At 38.0% G+C, this 25,081-nt stretch overlaps 1 protein-coding gene across 2 annotated transcripts in view; it reads left to right on the top strand.

Annotated features, from left to right (window-relative positions):
- Positions 1 to 25,081, top strand: part of LOC126372461 (E3 ubiquitin-protein ligase RNF144A) — a 165,872-nt gene that overhangs the window by 44,632 nt on the left and 96,159 nt on the right. The window contains exon 3 of one of the 2 annotated variants that reach the window (XM_050018232.1): positions 3,886 to 4,636. In XM_050018232.1, coding sequence (XP_049874189.1) covers positions 3,926 to 4,636 — 711 coding nt within the window. In that variant the 5' untranslated portion in view covers positions 3,886 to 3,925. Of the gene's footprint in view, positions 1 to 3,885; positions 4,637 to 9,861; positions 10,256 to 25,081 lie in introns of those variants that run through there. The other variant, XM_050018233.1, reaches the window with a different exon arrangement.

Here is a 25,081-nt window from a genome sequence, read left to right on the forward strand (position 1 = left end):
AATCAAACACGCCCAAACTCGGAGGTCTAGCGTTATTTTAATATCGAGCTCCTATCCTTATAACCACCTGGTTATCATCACACCCTGAGTATCAACCACCAACAACCACCTAGGGTCAGAGTGTTCATCAAGACAAGTCAAACAAACTCAAACTCGGCGATCTTGCGTCATTTTTTTTGTCGAGTATATATAATAATATAATATAACCTGGTCATCATCAGACCCTGGATCCTTCCGTCATGTCTACAAATCTTCTCGTAATTATCACCTATCAAACAAAAAAAAAACGTAACCAAATCGGATCATGCGTTCTGCAACTACGTTACGACCTTTCCGCGTAGCGTCGCTGGTTAAAAAGTAAACGTTGAAATAGTAAAAAACAAAGCGCGTGGAACGATTAAACGACGCCGACAAGTGCCTGCAGGTTGCTTGGCGCAGCGTTGCCAGCATTCGTTTCGCACGACGGAATGGCAACATGCAAAATAACCGTTTATAAAGCGGTTAACCTATCATTCCTGTTAACCTTTAATTTCTGTTAACAGTGTTCGCATTAACCCCTTTGATAAAGAATACCGAAATGTTTCGGTATACGCCTGTACTGTTAACACATATTTTATTTCGGTTAATAACCGAATTATTTCTGTTATTAACCCTAACCGGAGGAACACTGGGTATGTGTAAACCCACCAGCACCATGTGGTCTTGAGGAGGTGTCCGTACCAGCATAAACGATTTTCTTGGACCATTTCAACAATAGGAGTAATCTTGTAAGTGCTTCTGATGTACAGTCATGACCGATATCATGTACCCACTTTAGGACTCTGTCGCACTAACATATTTGACATTTAGTGAGACTTACAGTTCAATTTGTCAAAAAAGTTAATGTGACATGGTACCAAAGTGTATACATATTAATGCTCGTGACCGAACAGTCATGACCAATATCATGTACCCACTTTAGAACCCTGTCGCACTATCATATTTGACATTTAATGAGACTCACGGTTTAATTTGTCAAAAAAGTTAATGTGACATGGTATCAAAGTCCATACATATTAGTACTCGTGACCGTACTCGTGACCGTACTCGTCTCGTGTACAATGTTATGTATGAGGTGTAAAAGATTTATAACGGCTATATAAAGACAATGGCGTAAATCTTCTAACTTTATTATAGAGTTGTGTAAATTGTAAAGTTATACGAGCCTGCAAAGTAAGATTGATCACTTGTTTACACTGAAAGTGTTCAATACTTTGTATCTAAATAAATTAAACTTTATTTTGTGATGAGTTGCTTTACGAGATGAGACGAAAGACCATATTGTTATTTTTAGATGAATTTTTGTGTTTTTTATGTGCATAGTCTTATTTTTCTTTTTTCAAATTCAAATAATTTATTTTCAGACCATAATAACGTCCATAGAAAAAATAAATAATAATAAACACTAAATAAGTACAAAAATTGTTAAAAAATAAAAAGTACAAATACATAAAAATTATAAACAAGAAATTAAAATTAAAAATCATTAATAAAATTTGCGTTACAATAAAAAAAAAACATTCAATGTTTATTTTTGTTGTATTAGTTTTTATATTGTTTTTCTCGTCATACAGCGCATTGGGTTACACTGTAATGTTCTATGTACCTTTATAATAAAATAAATAAATATTGCTATTTGACATTTCCGGGGTGGGTGCTTACTTCGTCTTGCGATGGATGTACTTCTGACTACCCGATTTGCGATGTACTCGTGAGGTTATGTTTATCTAAAGAAGGTATAATTGCTATTTGACATTAATTACATTAATTGTTGGCATTGCGCACTTACCTTTATATGCGCACATCTTAAAGATACAAATCAAGCCAAATAATTAAGACTATTATTGTATTTTCAAGTATTATTGTGTGTTTGACATTGTCGAAATCACTTTGTGAGACTGTCCTTTATTTGGTAAGGACTTTTCAGGCTTGAATCACCTGATTGTCCGAAAAAATAAGATGATTCCGTGCTTCGGAGGGCACGTTGAGCCGTAGGTCCCGGCTATTAGCCGTAAAAAACACCTCCACCATCCCGCATTGGAGCAGCGTGGTGGAGTATGCTCCATGCCCCCTCCGGTTGATTGAGGGGAGGCCTGTGCCCAGCTGTGGGACGTATATAGGCTATTTATGTTATGTTATTGTGTGTTTATGTAGGCTTCGGAAGGCAATCACTACGTGTCACAGGTTTGAATACCGGTTTGTGCTCTAAACAACTAACTGTATTCGACTTTGAGTTCATGTTTGGATCATAGATACTTGATATCACATGGTTTCCAAGATTTGTGCCCATTTAATGGCAATGGGCGATACGGCCACGGCCTCTATTACATGGGACTTAAGCATAGCATATGATGAGGGATGGTGTCCTCTAACATGATGGACTAATGTTATGGGCGATAGGCTGATCCCTTATCACCGTAAGGTTCATCATATCCAGCTTACGACATCGTATCAACAGTGGCTGCAAGTTGTCTTTGATTACTTGTGGCTCTGCCCACCCCATTAGGGATTACGGGCGTGAGTTTATGTATGTATGCATGTAAGCATAGCTGGCGAGGAGTGGGCGTGTATACATCGCTGCCTACTCCTTCGGGGTATAGGCGTGATTCTATGTTTTGTTACAATCTGGGAACACATGTACTTACTATTGCATATCCACTGCCGTCTACAGACAAACGTCATTAAATTTCGAAGTATACATAAATACTACGGGGTAAAATTGATAACATCCTCCTTTTTTGAAGTCGGTTAATAATACATTACGCACCAAGGTTATTCAAGGGCAGAGAAGTAATTGAGGATGTCTACATGTCCCCAAATCGCTCCATATGCATGAGTCTAGCGTACTGTATGCTCGATCGGGATACTGCCTTACATCTTTGTGTGGTTTTCCTTTTAATATGTTTCAGAAATAATTCTTAGGTTTGACATCTAATAGACCTATTCTGTGGAGGAGCTCGGTGGCGCAGCGGTAAACGCGCTCGGTCTGCGATTGTTGAAGTTAAGCGACTTTCGCAAAGACCGGTCTTAGGATGGGTGACCACAAAAAAAAAGTTTTCATCTCGAACTCCTCCGTGCTTCGGAAGGCACGTTAAGCCGTTGGTGCCGGCAGTCGTTAATAACCACCAATCCGCACTGGGCTCGCGTGGTGGTTTAGGGCCCGATCTCCCTATCCATCCTTGGGGAAGGCCCGTGCCCCAGCAGTGGGGACGTTAATGGGCTGGTGATGATGAGACCTATTCTTCTTCTTCTTTCGTGTGGGTTGTGAGCGTGTCAGGGTTACTATTGAGTCGCCAAAGGCCCTTGACATGACTCATGTAACGACTACTTACTTACATCAGTAAGTAGTAACTGGGACCAACGGCTTAACGTGCCTTCCGAAGCGCGGATCATCTTACTTTCGGACAATCAAGTGATCAGCCTGTAATGTCTTAACCAAACTAGGGATCACAAAGTAATTTTTGTGATATTTCCCCACCGGGATTGGAATCCGGGTTCTCCGGATCGTGAGCCTAACGCTCAACCACTGGACTACGGAGGCCGATATAATAGACCTATAAGATAATGATGATGTGACATGCTCTTTCAAGGTTAAAATCAGAATAAACCGTTGTTTTACATAATGAATGTAAATAATTGTCATTGCTATAATAACTTTATTGTTTTACTACTCCATAGAAAATACGCTTGTAAAACTTATCATTACAAGTATACCTACTTTACTATTGTGCACGATATAAACAAACTTACACAAGAAAGTTACAGTACGATTTCTCATAATATAAAGACTCAATTTCATATACATATTTGTCTATGGCTCTAACCATTTTGTTTCGTTTGTTACAGGCGATTTCAAATCCGCGGCAGTACCGCATCGCCGCCCACGATGTTGCGTCCGGAGTCCCCTCTCGCTGACCACCGCAGCCTCCTTCCCCGGAGACTGCTCCCGGTCAAGGCGCAGATCGCCCCCGCATCAGACAACAAGCGCAAGAACCGCCGCTCCCTCGAACTCAACGAAAACGCCCCCTACGACTACCCCAAACTCCTCATCTCCAAAACGACAGACTCCCTCAATACAGAATGCCCTCGCAAACTCATCCACAAACAAGACTCCACCGACAGCCTCAAACGCTCCCTCTTAACCAAGGATGAGAAAAAAGTCGCCATCAAAGATACAGAGAAGAAACAAGTCGCGAAGCAAGACTCCAACGAGAGTCTGAAAAAAGCTTTGCTGTGTCGGCAGGAGTCCAATGAAAGTGCAAAGAGAAAGGAGACCGACCCGAAATGGGTTAAAGAGGAAGTCAAAAGAGGTAACGATAAGAAGGGGTTGTTAGAAACGGATATAGACGAATCTTGTAAGAGGATATACGAAAGGAGGACGGGATGTGCTCGACCTACTTTGCCTCCTGTAGCAGAAAAGACCCTTGGGTCACCTCCGAAGTCTCCGAGTGGGAGTCCTATAACCCCTGGAGTGGCTGCTGTAGCGGAGGGCGTGGTGCGATGGGGCAGTGGTCTTCTGTCGCCCAGGGAAGAACCACGGTTAAGGCCTGCAAGGAGTTGGTATGGTTATGGAACTCTGCCGACTGATAATGAAAAGGTAAGCGTATTTTTAATTGTACTTAAATATTTAGTTATCCGGAATTTAAATCCTGTTCACTTTAGTATAATTACCAAAGTTAAAGCTAAAATCAAAACCTACACAAAAGTGGCCATAAAAAGCGGCCTATACGATGCGAAGCTAACATTGTAAGTACAATGCTTAACTATTCACTGGATCGTAATGAAGTTTCTCATGCATACAAGAGCAGTCCCGGACTGAAACGGAATAGTTTATGGGCAGGTGCTTTACTGTATAAATTAAGGTACCTACAGTACTCCTCACAATGCTACCACACAATTTAGGTTTTCCTGTGTAGTCAAGGTTGCTTTTTCCGCTAAAATAGATTGTATGACGCAAACTCTTGAAGGTCTTTTTAGTTCTTGACGACAATTACATTTTAATACGAACTTCTTCAAGGTTATATTACAGTATCAATTTACAGATGTACCTGAATTTGCTGGAGTATTAGCTGTGTATAATTTCAGATTTGATAGGAAATAATTATTTAATAATTCTTGCTCATCTACTAAGTTTAAGTTCATCGACCAATTCAGTTTCGGGAAATATTTATATTTAGCATAGTACACATTACCGGTTTTTTAATTAAGAAGACTAAAATAAACGCATGCAAACGGTTGTTCCTCCGTTTGATTTTCCTTGTTGCTAAACTCATTGGGTATTTATATTTATGGTCTCAATATACATCTACAAACTTCCTCAATCTTCATTATGGCTGGCTGCATTAATTTCCCCGTTAAAAATGTCTTCTGCATCGCGTTCGAGGATGTTATCCTGTAATTTCGTTTGTTTTATTATAATTATTGATATTACGTATTTTCCCTACGGTTATTCTTATTGTGATGTTAGTGTGACTAATATTAGCTGTTAGGTCCCTGTAGATAATTAAATATCTTTTCCGGGAAACCTAATCCATCTAGATTATCGTAGATTTGCAATCGATCCACGTTGTTGTAAGTACATAAACCGGCCATTATCCTGTTGAATGTTAAGCGATCCATTCAACGTCATAAGAGTCGATTGCCTTGAGCTTTAGTGTTCCTCGAGAAAATTTTTAAATACACAAATACGGTTTGCAAAATATCATTAACGGACGATAACCACCTACCATTGAGTGACTCGTCTGTTGGCTTCCTTTTCAATATAATAAACTGTGACAAGATCGATCAGCATCTTAATGCCAATCTATACATATAGCTATGTGACTATTCCATGACATCCTAACTCAAATGTGACAGTTTCCTAACTTTGCACTAAACCCTCTATCAAGATTTAAATCACGAAATGAAAGGTAATAATGGTAATTAATACAACAGTTTTGATTTGTTGGTTGTAAAAAAATAAGTGCAGAATTTCCCAAAATTATTATATTTTTGGACTTTTGTTTTTATATAAAAATATTACGTCGTTTCATATTTGGATTGTCCTCTTCAGTATTCAGCGTGCGTTGCAAATCCGATCGTTATTCAAATGGCTCGCCTACGACTTCAGCTTTTCAAATAATGAATAACAATGTCTTTGTATAGCTTTTACCAAGTAACTCGTATTTATATTTACCATGAATGGTTTCATCATCAATATTTTCTGTATAAATACGGTTAGTAATGAGTCAAATTTAACACAGAACAGTAACAGACAACGAACATTCCCTTTCAGAATATTTTGTTATGAATTCATTTGTAGATTTTCATGATTATATTCATTTACACGGAGAAATTCTTAGTTCATCTTTATCTCGGGCTGTTTTTTTTTTGGGTTTCTAATTTTTTCGGATTTCTAATTACCTATTGACTGTTTCTTATTATTTACGAGAAAACCATTCGTGAGTCGTATTTTAAATACAATATTAACCACATAAATATTAACGCAACTTTTTAGCAAGAAAGCAAATGTTTGTTATCTGTATATTCACTGCTACTTGAGCAGTGTTTTTCTATTGTAGGTTTATACTTCACACGTTTATATTGAACTTGAGATTGTTCCTTGAAAGCTAGTGTTTACACTTGTCTCAATGCCTTTTTCAATTTGTTTCTAGACCTTTCTAGTGCTTCGCTTGCCTCTGCGTTTTTATTTGTTTGTTGTTTCTTCGGTTCGTGTTTACTTACTTAGGTAGGTATTTCACACAACAACAACAACATAAACAGCCCATACACGTCCCACTACGAGGCACGTTCTAACCACTAGACCACGGAGGGTGTAGGTACTTCAACACCCTCTTTTTCTGATTTAAAGAATTCCATTTTTGTTTTGAATACATCTGCTATTTTTATAACGTATCTTTTGACCAAAACAAGTCGTTTGATGAAATTATTTTGTAAAACATAACATCGTAGAAACTTGTTTACGTTTAGTCTTTTATTATTAATGTGTCACTGCACTCTCATAGTTGACAAACTATGCTTTTGATGCCTCTCACAATGCTAATTGTTGGAAGTTTAGTCTGAAAAACAAATTCCAAAAGCACGAAAATATTCTTTGTGTTCGTTTTAATACATTTTTCTCTTGCATACCTTGCAACAGTTGGTGAAAAATGTTCAGCAACATCTGTCGCTGCTTCTATTTTTATTCAATGGTATTCATTCGAAAGAATATCGTACATTTGCCTGAAAACATTCGAAATATGAAAATCATCATCAGCATTATCCCGTTTTTCACAACGTCCGCTTACCTAACCTGAAGATTTAACAGGTCCGGTATTTTACAGAAGCGCCTGCCTGTCTGGCGTTCCAAAACAATCCTATGAATAAAATAAAAATAACATATTTTGCAAATCATCCAATCGAATCATTCATCTAAGTCGGATTGCCGGTACTGAAATTAAAATCTGTAGGATCTATTTGAAAACATTTATGTATGATTTTTTTTAATAAGTTGTATGGTGAGTTATTGGCTATTAAATGACTTGTGATTTTTGACGGAAGTTCTTTATCAATTTTTTTGCGCATTCGATTTATTTCTTTTTTAATGATCCCTTGAAGAAGATATTCCAGTATTTTTTGTTCGTCTTTGTAATAACGTAGTAGCAAATAACTTAGGACGCCAATTAGGAGACATAATTAGCGCATTAAATTGGTACTAACTTTGTCACATTCGCTGCACTGATAACCTTTGGAGTCAATGATTTCTTGAGGGGATAGGAGTTCTAGTAAACATTACATAGAGTTATTGCGGCTAAATGGAGTAACTATTTGCATAGGGCAACATAAACAAATGTACAGACTCTTCTCTTCGTTTGTGTGGGTTACTCTTGAGCAGCCAAAGCTACATAATACTTAAGTAAATAGTAACCGGGATCCACTGCTTAACGTGCCCCCCGAAGCACGGATCATCTTACTTTCAGACAATCAGGTGATCAGCCTGCAATGTCTGCAACCAAGGGATCACAAAGGTATTTTTAGGATGTGTCTCTAACGGGATTCGAACCTGGGACCTCCGGATTGTGAACCCAACGCTCAACTAAAAACATAGAAAGGCTCCAGCTGCTTATCTTCCCTGTTATGCGGTAATGCGTTAAATCAATGAAAGGGCCGTGTCTTTTCCTAAATGATGGACCATCTTCCTTAGAACCGCTGATCACCTGTCACCATACGGTTCATATCCATTTAAGGGTATCGTTCTAAATGAGAACGCCTCCGTTTTTCAAGTATGAGAAAGCCGAAAGTTGAGCTCGATTCAATGATGCGCTTTCAAGAGGCTTATTTAATTAATCATTTGCAAAACCCTAATTAATGTGTTGACGTATAAAATGTTTCAACGACTGACTTTCTTACCGTCCATTCCGCACATACCGAGGGCTGTCAACAGGACATTTCAGTTTCATTTTCTCCAACCAACCTACACATTGGAATGCGTCCGTACGATTCTCAGTAAACAACCGTAAAGGGTTCCGTATGCAGTACGATCCATCGTTTCCATCAATCTTTATGAACAATGGGCACGATCCATCTCTTCAAACAGCTGTTCGCACACGAAACGATTGGTCGTTGCGGTATACACATACATAACATACATAAATAGCCTATATACGTCCCACTGCTGGGCACAGGCCTCCCCTCAATCAACCGGAGGGGGTATGGAGCATACTCCACCACGCTGCTCCACTGCGGATTGGTGGAGGCATTTTTACGGCTAATAGCCGGGACCAACGGCTTACCGTGCCCTCCGAAGCACGGAATCTATTTTTTCAGACAATCAGGTGATTCAAGCCTGTAAAGTCCTTACCAAACAAAGGACAGTCTCACAAAGTGATATCGTCTATCGATTAAAACTTATCATTTTAATATTCGTCTACAGTAAAGCTCTTTTTAATTAGCATTGTTTTTGCATCGTGTCCTGCTTGCCCGAACACCTGCATGCAGGAGGATCTGATGAGCGCTGCAGATAGCGCCATACTTGTTGCCAGGTTTTGGGCCGACACTATTTAGTTTGCCATCAACACGGTAAGAAGATTGTTTTTAGATTTTTTATAAATAAAAGAAATCACACTCTGATGTGTTTTTCGTCAATAAAACTTCGATTCCTTACGATTAATTTCATTCGGAGTTATTTTAATTCCACTAATGTTGACCTGGATTGAAACTGGCGCGTTTACTGCGAGGTTTTGTTAACAAAAGTCACATCTGATTGTGACTTTACAAAAAATCTATAATGCGACGATATCAATCAATCAATATCTATTTATTGCATAAACATAAACATAGGACATGTACAGACGAATAAAAAAGATGATCATGGCACTTGCAACAGTGTCGAAATATCGGGAATCTCATATCCCTATTTTAAACGCGGTAAGAACCCGTTATTATGTGTTTTAATTTGAATAAAAATGAATTATCAAAATCGGTTCATAAATGACGAAATTATCCCCGAACAAACATAAAAAAATATACGGTTGAATTTAGAACCTCCTCCTTTTTTGAAGTCGGTAAAGAATAAGCACAATAGGCGTTTTTTTCGGAATTTCGTTACCAGTTTCATTTCGTTTTCGATATCGTTCACTCGATTCTTCGATACGTAAATTAATCGTGGATTGATAACCTATAAATGTTGATTTATCACTACGATAGTAGATTATACGTATAGATATGGGTTTTTGTTGCGATCGATATCGTCATCGATTAACGATGTTACCATTCACAAAACGATGGTTTTGAACAGAACGTTGGATCGAGACGATCGATCGTATCGTGTGCGAGACCCTCTTAGCAAAAAGATCCATCACTGCGCGGTACTATAGCAAACTCGACACAGTTCAGTTAGCCTGCCTCGGAAACAGGAACTAGTCAATACGGAATAAGGATGCCCGTTGCGCGTTGTTCCAATTTGACATATATTTTTTTTATAAACTTTTTGTATTAGCTTTGGGTCACTGGCATTTCGCGCTGAATTCTCGCTGCGCGCAGACGTGCGTCGCGTTCGAGTTCCATTGATAGTAGAAGACATTAATCGTGTTGTTTATCAGTGTGTTATCACGGGTTCAGATGCAGTGTTTTGAAGTGCTATCAGCGATATGATCGTGACCTAGGATTATCCAATCTGGCATTGATTGGTCATTAAATCAGTCGTTTATCAGCAATGCCGAAAGAGGTCCGAGCAAGGGTAAGGTTAAATAACTTGTTGTTCATATACCGACGTGTACTGATTAGAGAATGTTAATGTTGACGATTCCACTTTTATGTACAAATATAGGCATAGACTCGCACCAGTAGGTATTCCTTATCGAGGTAGACAGGGTCGGTTACTTAGGTAAGTGTTGGTTTTTAGTGTTCTCGTCTGACGCGGTACTTAAAGATAATAATAATGCGGTTGTCTAAAGTAATAATCTAATAATACCCTTATATTTTTTATTTATTATGGTACATCAACAGCATTACAACAAACACATAGAAAATACACATAGTAAAAAAACCGGTATGCGGTGGTTTGCGGTATGCCGGTGTAATGTTTTATGATTTAGTCTATTTTCAAAAAAAATAAACTTTTTTTATATATTTTGTTATTTTTTCTTGACCATGACTTTCTGGGGGTGGAGGCCTGGAGTCCTAAAACACAGGCTAGTTTAGGCTCCAGCCTCTACAAATATTGTATTTTTGTATGTATTTATGTATCCATGTGTTTTATTTATTGTAGAGGAAATAAAAAAATACTTACTTATGCCTGCCAATTCTAGACGCACACAACACTGACTTAAATAATGATAAAAGAAGGAACTAAAGTCAATACATTAAAAGGAACAATAGTTGAAAATAAAATTTATAAACATAAATCTTGTAAACTTACAAGACTAACAAAAAAATCGGTCAACATTTTTATGGAAATCAGCACCGAACCCTTTCAAAGAGGAGGTGAAATTTTATATGGGACTTTTCGCAGTTTTCAAGGTAGGAAGCTACATTACATTACACATTGGTACATTAGTAAAGGGGAAACGTGTTACCCCGAATTTAACGCGAGCAAAGCCGCGGGCAAAAGCTAGTTTTCCTATAATTTAAACATACTGCATTTTTATCTGTGGGTACAAAGTTCATGTTTCTAGAACTTTTGTGTTATACCTAAACTTTAGTTTTATGTCATGATGGGTCTGCTTTGGATTGACTTTTTACTAGTTTTTACACCTGTCAAGATATGAAGAATTACAGACATTGGTGCTAATTCCTGTAAATACCATCTAATTTTATTTTAAGTTATATGTGTCATTTTCTTATCCACTGAAAAGGAAAGGGACGGGTAATCGACAAGCAAAAAATTTATGGAACACACGTCAATTTTAAGCACAAATCTAAACCAACCGTCTAAAAATTTTACATCCGTCAATAACCCGACACAGTTAAGTAGACAGCACGTCAAACGGATTGCATACCAGCGACGTACCTTTTGATTCGCCCGGGTTATTCATTCATTTACTCATTCTTCCTAAAATTAAGAGCTGTAAATCATCCGTCCCTTTCCTTTTCGACGGATATGAAAATGACGGATATAACTTAAAATAAAATTAGGCGGTGTCTGCAGGAATCGGGGCCATTAATGACCTAATAATTTATTGATTTCACACTACATCATTGGGAAACCCGTGATATTTTTTGTAACGTATCTTTTCTTGCAAAATTATGCAACGAGGGACTTCCCATGCTACGTTCCCCAAAAATATACCAGATGGCGCTGTCTAGATTTCACGTGATAATTACCCATTTTCTCATTAATAGGTGTTGGAGGCGATGTTAGCTCCGGTAAATAGAACTCTTCGAGAGGTTGTTAAGGTGGCCTGTACTGAATTAAAACTACTTATTATAACGTAGCCTGGTATTCACGTTCTTACGTACCTAATTCTAATGGGTCTTTGACTCTTTGAAACGTTCAATGTGAAACTTAACCTTTGTATTGTAATATGTAATTGAAGTGAAACTGGTTTTATGTCTACTATGAATTTTTTGTGTCAGGATCGAAGCAAATGGAATTCTATAGTCTCTGCTTACCCCGGTGGGAAATAGGCGTGAGTTTATGTATGTATGTATGTATGAATTTACAACTTGTCCTTGGTGATTTAATAGAGTATTTGACTGGGTCAAAAATAAATTATAAAATGCTATTCTAGAAGTAGAAGCCAGTCTAAGATGATCAAAACTCAATGTCATTTTACTCTTCGATTTATTTTCGAATTTTATTTATGAATTAAGTAACTATGAGTACGTTTGACAGCTTTTATTGATGACGTCACAGGACACTGTTTCCAAACAAACTCCGAAGAAATCTTTGCTTTTGACATTTCGTAAAAAACATCTCATTTGACTCGGTTGACAAGTAGCTTATTCGGAGGGTGTTGACTCACGGTCAAAGTCTACAGTCGAACATATTGTATGTAATTAACTTGTTTAACACCACGTGGATCTATTACACAGAGTAGAAAAAGAGGTTGGAAGGGCCCAGTGAGCGCGAATCGCGCGTCATACAAGAGATAAACAAATAGTTCATACTTCAACTTTGATCTCCACTCGTCCGCAAACCTTACGACACACGGAGCTCCGCGATAGTATATTAACACTTTCAAGGACAGAACGTCTAATGACGTTCCGATTCCAAGTTGTCATACTCTCATACTACCTATTATGAACCATCAATGACCCATGGTTTCTGTCCGTGAAAGGGTTAAAAGGTCGTCTTGTGCATTATAACCTGCAGGGCAAAAAATCTAATATCGACCATGTTGCAAGGAGATCCCTCCTTATCACAGGAAAGTAAAAATCTTAGTATGACTTTACTTTATCAAAAAAATATTTTTGCTAATTGCAGCCCATCATATAAAATATACACTGCCGCTAAAGTGGCCATGTAATTTGAGAATAAGTGAAGCTATCGTAGTTATCTGTTTGCAGGAGTAGTAGTAAAAGAGAGTGGAGTTGAACCGGCGACAGCGGTTCTCATACAAAATGCGCGTTAGGGTCTTTCGAACATCTTTCTTCTATTCCGTGGTTTATTACTGTTTTTTCTGAAAAAAAAAAATGAATATTATTATTATTTAATATTATAATTGTGGGACATTGAGGGCTATTAATAATAACACCACATTTAGATTAAACTGTCTTAAGGGGCCTCTACGTGTTGGCTTCGGCCCCACGCACGCCAAAAGTCCGGGACTCCGTAGGCCCGAGATACAAAATAATAATAATTATTATTATAATTAATTATACTATGTGTTTACACCAGCAGCCGTAGTACAGCAAGCGCATAACGCGCGACGCGATTTTTGTACCAATATATTTGTTTTAGCGCCTAGCCAATTAGCGCGATATACGTGCAGCATGCTACGGGGGCTTGTAACAGGTTACTAGGTCGCTGTCCATAGTAACGAAGCTATTTTCGGTGTATTTACGTAATATGAGCTTATCTGAATACGTCTGAAACTCAGAATCCGTACCCGAAACAGTATCTTATATTATAGACTAATAATTCTCCTAATTCTACTAGAAAGGACACGAAGCTCCATTGTGGGGTATTGAGGGACATTCTTGTATAATCCCTTGAATATATACACTGAAAACATGATAACAATAGGGTAATTTCCAACTAGTCAAATCAGTTACTTTTTACTAAACATCAAAACGCGAAATGACTATGAATTTCTATGAAAAAGCAATCTGTGACGTCATAGTCGATCTGTGACGGTGTTGCTCAGCGGGCAATGGAGAGAGCTATGCTCGGTATTTCCCTGCTCGATCGAATCAGAAATGAGGAGATCCGCAGGAGAACTAAAGTCACCGACATAGCTCGAAGAATTGCAAAGCTGAAGTGGCAGTGGGCAGGACACATAGCGAGGAGAACCGATGGCTGATGGGGCGGAAAGGTTCTGGAGTGGCGACCACGTGTCGGACGACGCTCAGTGGGTAGGCCCGCTACAAGGTGGACCGACGATCTGGTGAAGGTCGCGGGAAGCCGCTGGATGCGGGCAGCGCAGGACCGATCGTCGTGGAGATCCTTGGGGGAGGCCTATGCCCAGCAGTGGGCGTCATTCGGCTGATGATGATGACGTCATAGAAAAAAGTGATAAAATGTCGCATTTAATTTGTTTATTAAAATTCATAATTATGAATTAGGGCTGGCAGAGGAAGATCTCGACGGACGTACATACATTGACCAAATCGGAGAAGGCCTTAGAAAAGATTCAGTAAGATCATTCGAGATTCAGTATTGTATTTTAATTTATTTTGTTAGAATGCACTAACTCGCTATTATTATATTTGTACAACATTTTCCTGTACCCTAAGGTTGCCTGGCAGAAATTGCTATTTAGCAATAAGGCCGCCTATTGTACTTATGTTTTTATTCGTGTTTATGTCCTTTGTATAAAATATGTCGTTGTGCAATAAAGTATTATTGATTGATTGATTGACTACATTTTGCAAAATTGACATTATGCACCTAAAGGGACTTAAACATACCTGGCTAGGAGTGCTACCGACCTCTGCCTACTACTTCGGGGTATACAGGCTATGTTATGTTATATATAATGTATAATTAATTGCCCCGCTGCCGTCCAAAGGCCTTCCCCTCATCTGGTCATTCCAGGATCGAAGCAAATCGAATTCCATAGTCTAGTCGTAGAAATAGGAGTGAGTTTATGTGTTGTATGTGTATATATGTATGTATATATAATTTGGGCACAAATTGAATAGGTATAGCTAAAGGTGAATGCGGAAGTGTATGGGGAAGACATACAAACGCTCGAGAGTCACGTTTAATAGCCACGAGCGGATTAAATGGTCGATGTAGTTATTTATATCGTGTTGGAAATATAAATAATTATTATAACATTGTATTCTTCTAAACGTAACGTGTAACGGCCTCCGAGGTCCAGTGGTTGAGCGTTGTGCTCACGATCCAGAGGTCCCGGGTTCGAATCCCGGTGGGGACAAAACACAAAAATCACTTTGTGATCCCTAGTTTGGTTAGGACATTTCAGGCTGATCACCTGATTGTCTAAAGTAAAAAGATCCGTGCTTTGGGAAGGCACGTTAAGCCGTTGGTCCTGGTTATTACTTACTGATGTATCATGGCTCAATAATAACCCTGACTCCAGGGTTGATGGGGTTGGTAATCCACCTCACAACCTACACGATAGGAGAAGACTGCAAGGTACCTTTATAAAGAATACATTTCAGATAATTTAATTACAAAGTAACACATAATAATAACACTAATAATAATAACACACAAAGTATCTAGATTTTTCAAAAAGACACTTTAAGAAGTTGATCCGTTACTACTATTGATGTAAGTATGTAGTCGTTACATGAACCAGGGGCCTTAGCGGCTCAATAATAACCCTGACACCAAGGGTTGCGGTTGGTAATCCACCTCAACCCACGCGAGAGAAGAACATTCAGTCATCATCATCATCATCAGCCCATTAACGTCCCCACTGCTGGGGCACGGGCCTTCCCTATGGATGGATAGGGAGATCGGGCCTTAAACCATCACGCGGGCCCAGTGCGGATTGATGGTTATTAACGACTGCTAATGCAGCCGGGACCAACGGCTTAACGTGCCTTCCGAAGCACGGAGGAGCTCGAGATGAAAACTTTTTTTTTGTGGTCACCCATCCTATGACCGGCCTTTGCGAAAATTGCTTTACTTCAACTATCGCAGACCGAGCGCGTTTACCGCTGCGCCACCGAGCTCCTCCGAACATTCAGTCAATCAGTTATTATTATTAGTTGCTTGTTCAACCAATCATTTGCAGAACAGTTCCCAACATTAACCTCACACATGTTCAATATCCATAATAATATTACAAATGGGAAAGTGTGTGTGTCTGTCTGTTAGTCCGTCTTTCACGGCAAAACGGAGCGACGAATTGACGTGATTTTTTAAGTGGAGATAGTTGAAGGGACGGAGAGTGCCATAGGCTATTTTTTGTCTCTTTCTAACCCCCCACTTCCGTAAAATGGAGGAGAGTTTGTATGGAGCATTCCGCAATTTTCAAGGTAGAAAGGTAAAAATTGGTATACGGACTATTTGTGAATAATAAAACTATCGTGCATCATTTTTTTTTTTAAATCTGCCTCCAGCTCCTGAAAAGAGGGGTGAAATTTTATACGGGATTTATCGCAGTTTTCAAGGTAGGATGGTAAAAATAGGTACAGTCATGAGCAATATATGTAAACACTTTAGAACCCTGTCGCACTTTCATATTTGACATTTAATGAGACTTACGGTTTCATTTGTCAAAAAAGTTAATGTGGCATGGTACCAAAGTGTATACATATTAATGCTCGTGACCGTACATTAGGATAGGGGAACCGTGTTAGTCCGAATTTAATTAATTTAATAAATTAATTAAATTCGCAATTTTTTGGTTTTAATTTTATTCGCAAGCGAAGCAGCGAGCAAAAGCTAGTCTCGTATAATTTGATCCCTCACTCGCTATCAGTGCAGGGTTACATTAACCAGGTCGCAGTGACTCACGCCTTCATACAAATCGTCATGTATGAGAAATAAATTATGCTCTGACCTTTTTCTTTCTTATTTATATGACTTTGGCCTTTTATATTAAATTCGTATATTAATTGAACTTTCTACGTGATAAATGTGGCTTGGATATGTCTCCTTTTAAGGATTTTGTGTTATGGAAATAAAATAGATAGATAGTCTTTATGTCAAAGAATCAGCTATTTTTGTTAAAAATAATTTGACTCTCTACGAATCAAAACGCAAACTTCATAGAAACCTTAGAAGCAATAATAATCTATTACACACAGGCAGGCATCTATCCAAGTTTTACCATAAAAGTTTTTTTTATATGGCAGTTACAATCTATAACTGTATTCCAGATGAGTTCAAAGAACTGAATATTAATTTATTTAAGACAAAAGTAAATTCCTGGTTACAGGCAAAAATGTTTTATAGTGTTAAGGAGTTCCTGGAAAATCGTGGTAAATTGTAGTAATGAATAACCAAATATTTAATTTAAATGACATCTATTATTTTATTGTATACTCACTTATCTTTAATGAATTAATTTTATCTTGACATTGAAATGATGATTAATGAAATTAGGAAATTGACATTACAAATTATGAAACTAGAAATTGAATGACCATAGAATGTTATTTTATTTAATTTATTGATTTGCGTATCAACTGTGTATTGAAATTGTATTATGTGTAGTTGACGTTTATTAATTATGGTTATTGCACTTTGCCTCCTTATTGTCATTTGTCTGTATGCATGAATTCTAATATTGTACACCTAATTAGGTAGCTGTAATGAAACTAATGTATTACCACGTATTACTATTTTCGACCTTAAAAACTTATAGTTTAACAATAAAATTATTTGAATTTGAATTTGAATTTAGAGTTTTATATCGAGACTCTAGCGTCGATTAAAATACAAAAATAACACTTAGAAAGTAAATCACATAGCATGGTTCCAGTATCCACAGAGGGGTACGCAAATAGATGCGTTACAAAAAGAATAGCTTGTTATTTTGCTTTTTACTTGTCGTAAAACTAGACCAAGGTATAGAGCGTAGTATATGTACTTATTATAACTTCCGTAAGTAGGTATTATGGACAAAAGTAGTCTCAGTGTGTATATTTTTTTCTGAATCCGTAAACAAATGATAAGCTAGTTTCTTTTTATTTATTTTTTTTACTTATTTTTTTTTATTAAAACATTTCAAATTATTACACAAACACTAGTCAGTCTAAAATACCGCCCCCTCTCGTACCCGGTTCAAAGGTGCCCATTATACTGGCCGCGTTACCGCGCATCTTTCTTTCTTTTTAATATTACTTCTGGGTCTTTCTATGTAATACAGCAGGGTCTGCACGAGCACCGCGCCGCGCAGTCCGCGAATAATCCTTCGGGATTTGACCAATAGACCAAACCCGTCCCGTCCCGTTCCGTCCCGGGTTAAGCCTATCACTATCGACCCGCTAGGGTCGATTAATTTTTTGAAATATTGTTCTCTCACACGACGCCCTGAGCCGAGGTTCGCGCCCAACTGAGCACCCTTAGGCCTGTTGTCTTAAATTTTGTACCGGATGAGAGTCCTCAGCGCTCCCCATTTGTCCAGCCAAGTAATTAATACCATTTGCAGCAAATCTACAATAAGTCACGTCAAAAAAAAAAGACTAATAGACGAAGCTAATGCTATCTACGTAGACAGACGTCGTGCGGCTATTAGTCGATATAAATCGCGCAGGCGCCGGCGCGGTTGCCGTACCGCTAGGGCTGGATTACACGAGAAATAAGTTTGTGATACACATCTAAAAGGTTAAGGGACTTCACTTAAAGCTAATCTGTACGCCCACATTACAGTCTCGTGGCTTGATTCATCTGATGCTCTTGTTTATTGCCTGGGGGTGTATTAAACGGGCATTGACTGGTACAAGTCTAACTGTATTGTGGGATAACGGCTTCGATCATTTATAGTGACACCGTAACGAATACTTAGGGGGATCTTTCAGTTCATGATTCTAAGTTAATATCAAGTTAAATTTTTCACCGCAAAAGTATGAAATTGAAATATATAAAAAAAACGCGAAACATTCTATTTGATATTAACTCATCCTCTCAGTATTCGTTAAGCAAGACTCAAAGGGGGTGATGTCGGCGCCCATTACTAATTGGTGCGGGGCCATTCTTTACCTAGTGACTAGTTTAAAAACTGTACAGTCATGAGCAATATAATGTACCCACTTTAGGACTATATCGCACTAACATATTTGACATTTAGTGAGACTTACAGTTCAATTTGTCAAAAAAGTTAATGTGACATGATACCAAAGTGTATACATATTAATGCTCGTGACCGTACGTCACTTTATGTATGGTATGCCACCACGGAGATTCTTAAGCTACCTTCTGTCTGCCTGGTCTACGGGGTCCTTGGATTTTTCCCCTGGATTATCAAAAGTGGGTACAAAATTACACTGTCCACCTACCCGAGAAGCGTTGCGGAGGTTATGACCATACCTGCCGTAATCTGGTTTTCCCTTCTGGTTGGAAGGTCAGACAGGCAGTCGCTTCTGTAAAAAATCTGACCTGTTAAATCTTCAGGTTAGGTTAGTAGCGGACGGAGAATCTGTTGACAGGACTAAAATTAGCTCTATCCCTTTTTTGCACTTATTGTAAGTGCAGGACGGCACTCATTTGGGTGCTGTCGAACTAAAATTGGATTAAGTTTGTGTGCACCCGAATGGGCACCAATGTATTTTATTTCATTTTTATTAATAATATTAATTTAATTTTATTTATTAGAATATTGATCATTTTAATTTTATTTGATTTTATATAATTTAATTTTAATTTATCTAATCTAATGTACTTGTAATTATGGATATTAATCTGAAATAAATAATTTGAATTAGAATTTGAATTTGTAGGCTCTTCCCCATTTTTGGAAATAGGTTGGTGTTTGCTCACCCAACCTGAAGGACTTTCAGGTTGGGTAAGCAGACCCTGTGAAAACAGGATAGCACTAGAAAGATGATCATGAAACTCATTAGACTATTGTTTAAACAGCCTATTACAACCGCAAGATTGTTAGCTACTCCGCTATCTTTAAACTAATTATCTAGTTATGTCAGAGCTATCTCAAGCAGTGTGTCATTTTAATTACTGTTTATCTTAGCATCTCCAACGACATAATCTGACCTAGGAAAGATGACTCACTCGACATTGCAAAAAATGTTATGCGACTTTTTTAAACTAGTCATAATTGATGAAAAATATAAGGAAATAAAAGCTTTTATTTATATATCGTGACTTTTTAAAAATAAATAGATATAATACAGTTGAAATAATTAAATTAACTATCATACTTATACCTAAAATAATCGTGGTGTCGGTTTTTAGTTTATATTTCAATCTTCTTCTTTGCGAGTACCTCTTGACTACCCCAATTGGGACATAGTCGTGAGTTTATGTTAGTTACGTTAAAATTAACGTTTCATATTCTGACATATCAGCGCATGTCCCTATTCGTAAACAGACAAGAATTACTTAAACTAATGATTATAAAAACCATTGAAAATCTTATATATATTTAATATATATTAATAGGCCTCAATGTCCCACTGCAGGGCAAAGGCCTCTCTTTCCTTCTTCCACTCCTCCCTGTCCCCAGCTTGTTCGTGCCAACGTTTCGAAAAGCGGTCTAACGCGTCGCGCCATCTTTTTCGTAAAAAAAAATCTTACAAATTTTTATCTTTCTACTTTCACCTCAGCACATACAACCGCGCCTATATATTCAGCGCATAATATTTTTTCTATTCAGCCAATATCTATATCAATTGTAGTGGTAAACAAGCAAAATCGACGGTCATTCTCGAGCAATATGGATTCAATCAATCTCTGTTATGTTTATTTTTAGGCACGTCTTTTCAACAATGACGGAGTACCAAATATACAATCTAAATATATAAAAGGAGAAACTGACTGACTGACATATCAACGCACAGCCTAAACGGCTAAACGTAGGCACTTGTGGAAGGGACGTAGCTTAGGTATCGTAGAGGTGCACTAAGAAAGGAATTCCCGGAATTCCCTCGGGAACGGGAATTAGCGGGAAAATCCTTTTGTATGAAAAATCTAAACCGCTTAAGTTAGACGCTTGAAATTTGGCATGCAGGTTCCTTAGTTAACTTAAAGCTTAGTTGCAACAGGATATTGCAAAATTCCCACGGAAACGGGAGTTAGCGGGAAGACATATTTGCATGAAAAAATCTAAACTGCATAAGTTAGATGCTTGAAATTTGATACGCACTCCCACACACACAAAGATCTCTCTTTTATAACACGCCACGCGGACGAAGTCGCGGGTAAAAGCTAGTACATTATATACTTATACAGGTGTAAGTGACATCGTAATGAATACTGAGGGGGATAATTCAGACCATAATACTGAGTTAATATTAGAATTTTTCGTCGCAAAATTCTTTTTTTTTTGTGTTTTTAAAATTAATTTTCATTTCTATACTTTTGCGGCGGAAAATTCTACTTGATAACTACTCAGAATAAAGGTTTGAATCATCCTTCAAAAGTTTTCGTTACGATGTCACTAACAGTCTACAGGTATAGATAAAATACTTTATTGAACACAATGGACACAAAAGGTAGGTATATTGTATCAAGTAACCTGTATTTACTTCTTTATTTCATTTCCTGTTGAGATTTTTTGCCCTGGTTTATATTAAATATATGTATTTTTAGATTGTTTGTTAAGGACACGTTGGTTTAAAAATATAAACTGCTTCGTTTTCTTTATACATATATTATATATTAAAGCAATAAAGTTTACGATTCGAAGTTTGGGTTTGGTTTGGGTTTTGTTTCGAGTTTTCGAAGTTTTCGTTTATTGATATGATTTGATTTACGAGTTTATGTACCTACTTTTGTATCACTAACGTAATGTTAGACAGAACAGAATAGATCCGCCTAATCTAGACTGATACATCACTATGCTAATCAACGTCACATCACTGGCTTCTACCGGGTGAGACCCCTCTGCGCTCCCCATTAGTCCGGCCAAGTAGTTAATGCCATTTGTGGCAAATCTACAATATTTAAGTACGTCAAAAAGGCTTCTGAACTTTGACAGACCGCGCATTGAATTAATTGTAATAGTATATTTTATTTATATTGTAATAACGTTCTATATTGAAATATCGAATATATATTGTCAAATTTGTTTTCGAAATCATCTTTGGATATGATTATCACGTTCTCAGCGGTGAAGGAAAACATCGTGGGAAACCCACATTCCCGAGAAATGCTTTTTCGGAGGTATAACACCTAACCTGTATTGGGCTTTTCCTTCGCGGGTTGGAAGGTCAGACAGGCAGTCGCTTCTGTAAAAAAACCGGACCTGTCAAATCTTCAGGTTAGGTAAGCGGACCCTGTGAAAAACGGGATAATGCTAGGGGGCTGTTCTATATTTAAATATAATCATTAATCGTACTGAACTGGACGTTCTGTGTAATAGTACCGACTTATAAAAGAAAGTGAATGAATTTTTTTTCAATGACGGGTTTTTTTCCGCGCTGCCATGCCGCCTGTATGTGACAGTATTATCGCGGACCTTGACTTCTATATTAATGTATTGTAAACGCATATCTATTTCCACAACATCTGCTTTTTTCAGCGTGTTGGCTACGTGTCAAGTTTAAGTACGAATTATATTATATAGTTCAAGGCTGACTTCAATGTTGCGCAATGTTTGGAAGTTATAAAAGAAAATATACAATAGAGAATAGATTTCGTGTAATAAATAGTAGGTATTTGATGTGATTAAAAAAAAGATTTCGACGAACTGAGAACCACCTTTTTTAAGTCGGTTTAAAAACAGAAGAAAAGAGGGAAGAGAGGAAGGGGTAGACCTAGAGAACATTTATGAAACAAAAGAAAAAGTACAGGTCGTGTCGTATCAGGAGGTGAAGGATTTGGCGGGAAGAATACAGGAATGGCGATTACTCCACCGACAAGAGCGCTCTTAAATAAAGAGAGAGAGAGAGAGAGAGAGAGAGAGAGACAGAAGGCGTGTAATGACACAAATGGTGTTTTATGGGTATCAGGATGTTTGCTACATCGGGCTGTAGTCTCGCGATCCTTTGAAACGGAGGTATGTTGGCACCCTGCCAGTCGTACCTTCATAGCCCACTGTTTTCATAACAGTCTCGGTGCCATCGCGCGGAATTCCATTTTTTTTTTCAACGTCGAAGAATTATCACAAGACTCAAAAACCAGTTTTTATTTTTATTTATAAAAATAAACTGGTCCAGTCTTGCCAATCACGTTTCCTATTATTAATACGTGTTTAATGCGTCGAAATGAAAACAAACTATTTTAATCTCTTCACTTGATAATATTATGCTGTTTTAATGTTTTATAAGTAGATACATACATAACATAAATAGCCTATATACGTTCCACTGCTGGGCGCAGGCCTCCTCTCAATCAACCGGAGATGGATAAGTAGATACAGCAAGAAAATTGCTTGTTGTAGTCCCAAGTATTCCCATGCTGCACTATCCCGCTATATTACTTAATATTCAATATCTCCTATACTTAAAGGTTGCCTGGAAGAGATTGCTACTTAGCAATAAGGCCGCCTATTGTACTAATTCTATTTCTCTTTTGTATTTTGTTTTTTCCTGTTTGTGCAATAAAGTATTTGTTATGTTATGTTAACTAAACTATAACATAACATCACTCCTCTTTACCCGATAGGATAGGCAGATGTGTAATGTATATTATATAATATACAGTCCTCGCCAGCTATGTTTAAGTCGAATGTAATAGAGGGCGAGCCTATTGCCATTAACCGGGCACAAATCCTGGAAACTACGTGATATCAATTAACTATGATCCATAGTCCAAACATGAATTCAAACTCAGAAAGTCTTAAAAAAAAAAACAAAAAAAAGTAAGGAAAAAAAAGAAAAAGTAAGATGATTCCGTGCTTCGGAGGGCACGTTAAGCCGTCGGTCCCGACTATTACGTCGGTCCCGATTAGCCGTAAAAACACCTCCACTAACCCGCATCGGAGCAGCGTGGTGGAGTATGCTCCATACCCCCTCCGGTTGATTGAGGGGAGGCCTGTGCCCAGCAGTGGGACGTATATAGGCTGTTTATGTTATGTATGTTAAAGTCTTTTATTCTGTGGTTTAGAATCCGAGCCGGGATTCGAACCCGTTACCCTAAGATGTAATTCACACGCTCCGCGAACAGAGCAACACTCGTAACAACGGAACAGGCGATATATTCTAGATTATTCCATTTTCCTCACAACTTTTCCCATTTGTGTCGACTTCCGCATTGCAGAGTCCAATAAGCAGAGTAAACAAACACTTAGCAGACTACTCGTGCGGATATAATAATTAAGTGATGTGTATCTGATCCGCTTCAAACCGGATTGTCCACACCGAACCAAGTGGTGCTAGATGCTGCTGGTGTGACTCAAACTCAAATATATATTTATCCAGTTGGTAACATAGTTGTTTTGTTAACTTTGAATCGTCTATTTTTACATATATACTTTTTGTCAAACGTCTTCGCCGCCTAACACTACTCCAGTTTCTCACAACCTGTATAGTCGCGGAAAACTAGCAGCAAGAAAAACCTCCGAGCAGACGTTCTTCAAAAAAAAACAATAGTTGGCGCAGTTGATTCCCAGAAGATGCAGATTGATGTCTTCTGTTGTAGGCACCAGTTTGACGACAACTGTGGTGGTGCCGCCAAGGGTAGTTTCAAAGTTCCGAACAGTACTTACATGGTACCTCGCTTACCACTGGTTGAAGTGCGTATTATTTAAAACTTTTTTAGCGCGTTTCAGACATCGATAAGCGCCATCTATGATTTTTTGTGTGGAACTAGTAGATCCGCCACAAGTTCAAGCGGATAAGCGTTTTTTTTTGTCTGCAGGTCGTTTTGCTTTTCTGTTAGATTCTTTGCTTTAATGAATCAGCGAGTATAATATGTCCCACTGGCTTCACTGACCTCCCCTCCATCAAACGGAGGGGGTATAGAGCTTACTCCACCACGCTACTGGATTGCGGGTGAGTTTTCACGCTTTAATAGATTACGGGCTTTATCAGTCGCATCTAAGAAAGAAAAGAAAGAAAGAAACATTTATTACTTCCGGACACCACAGACAGACAGGTACATTACATTTAACACAGGACAGAAACCACACGGAAATCAATAAGTACATAGACAAAAAAAAAATACCAAAACAAAAAGAAAAACAAACCAAAATCATAAAAACAATAATAATAAAACTAAGTATTCTAAATGCCGTGCTTCGGAAGGCACGTTAAGCCGTTGGTCCCGGCTGCATTAGCAGTCGTTAATAACCACCAATCCGCACTGGGCCCGCGTGGTGGTTTAAGGCCCGATCTCCCTATCCATCCATAGGGAAGGCCC

Source organism: Pectinophora gossypiella, chromosome 14, assembly GCF_024362695.1.
Source record: "Pectinophora gossypiella chromosome 14, ilPecGoss1.1, whole genome shotgun sequence".
NCBI lineage: Eukaryota > Metazoa > Arthropoda > Insecta > Lepidoptera > Gelechiidae > Pectinophora > Pectinophora gossypiella.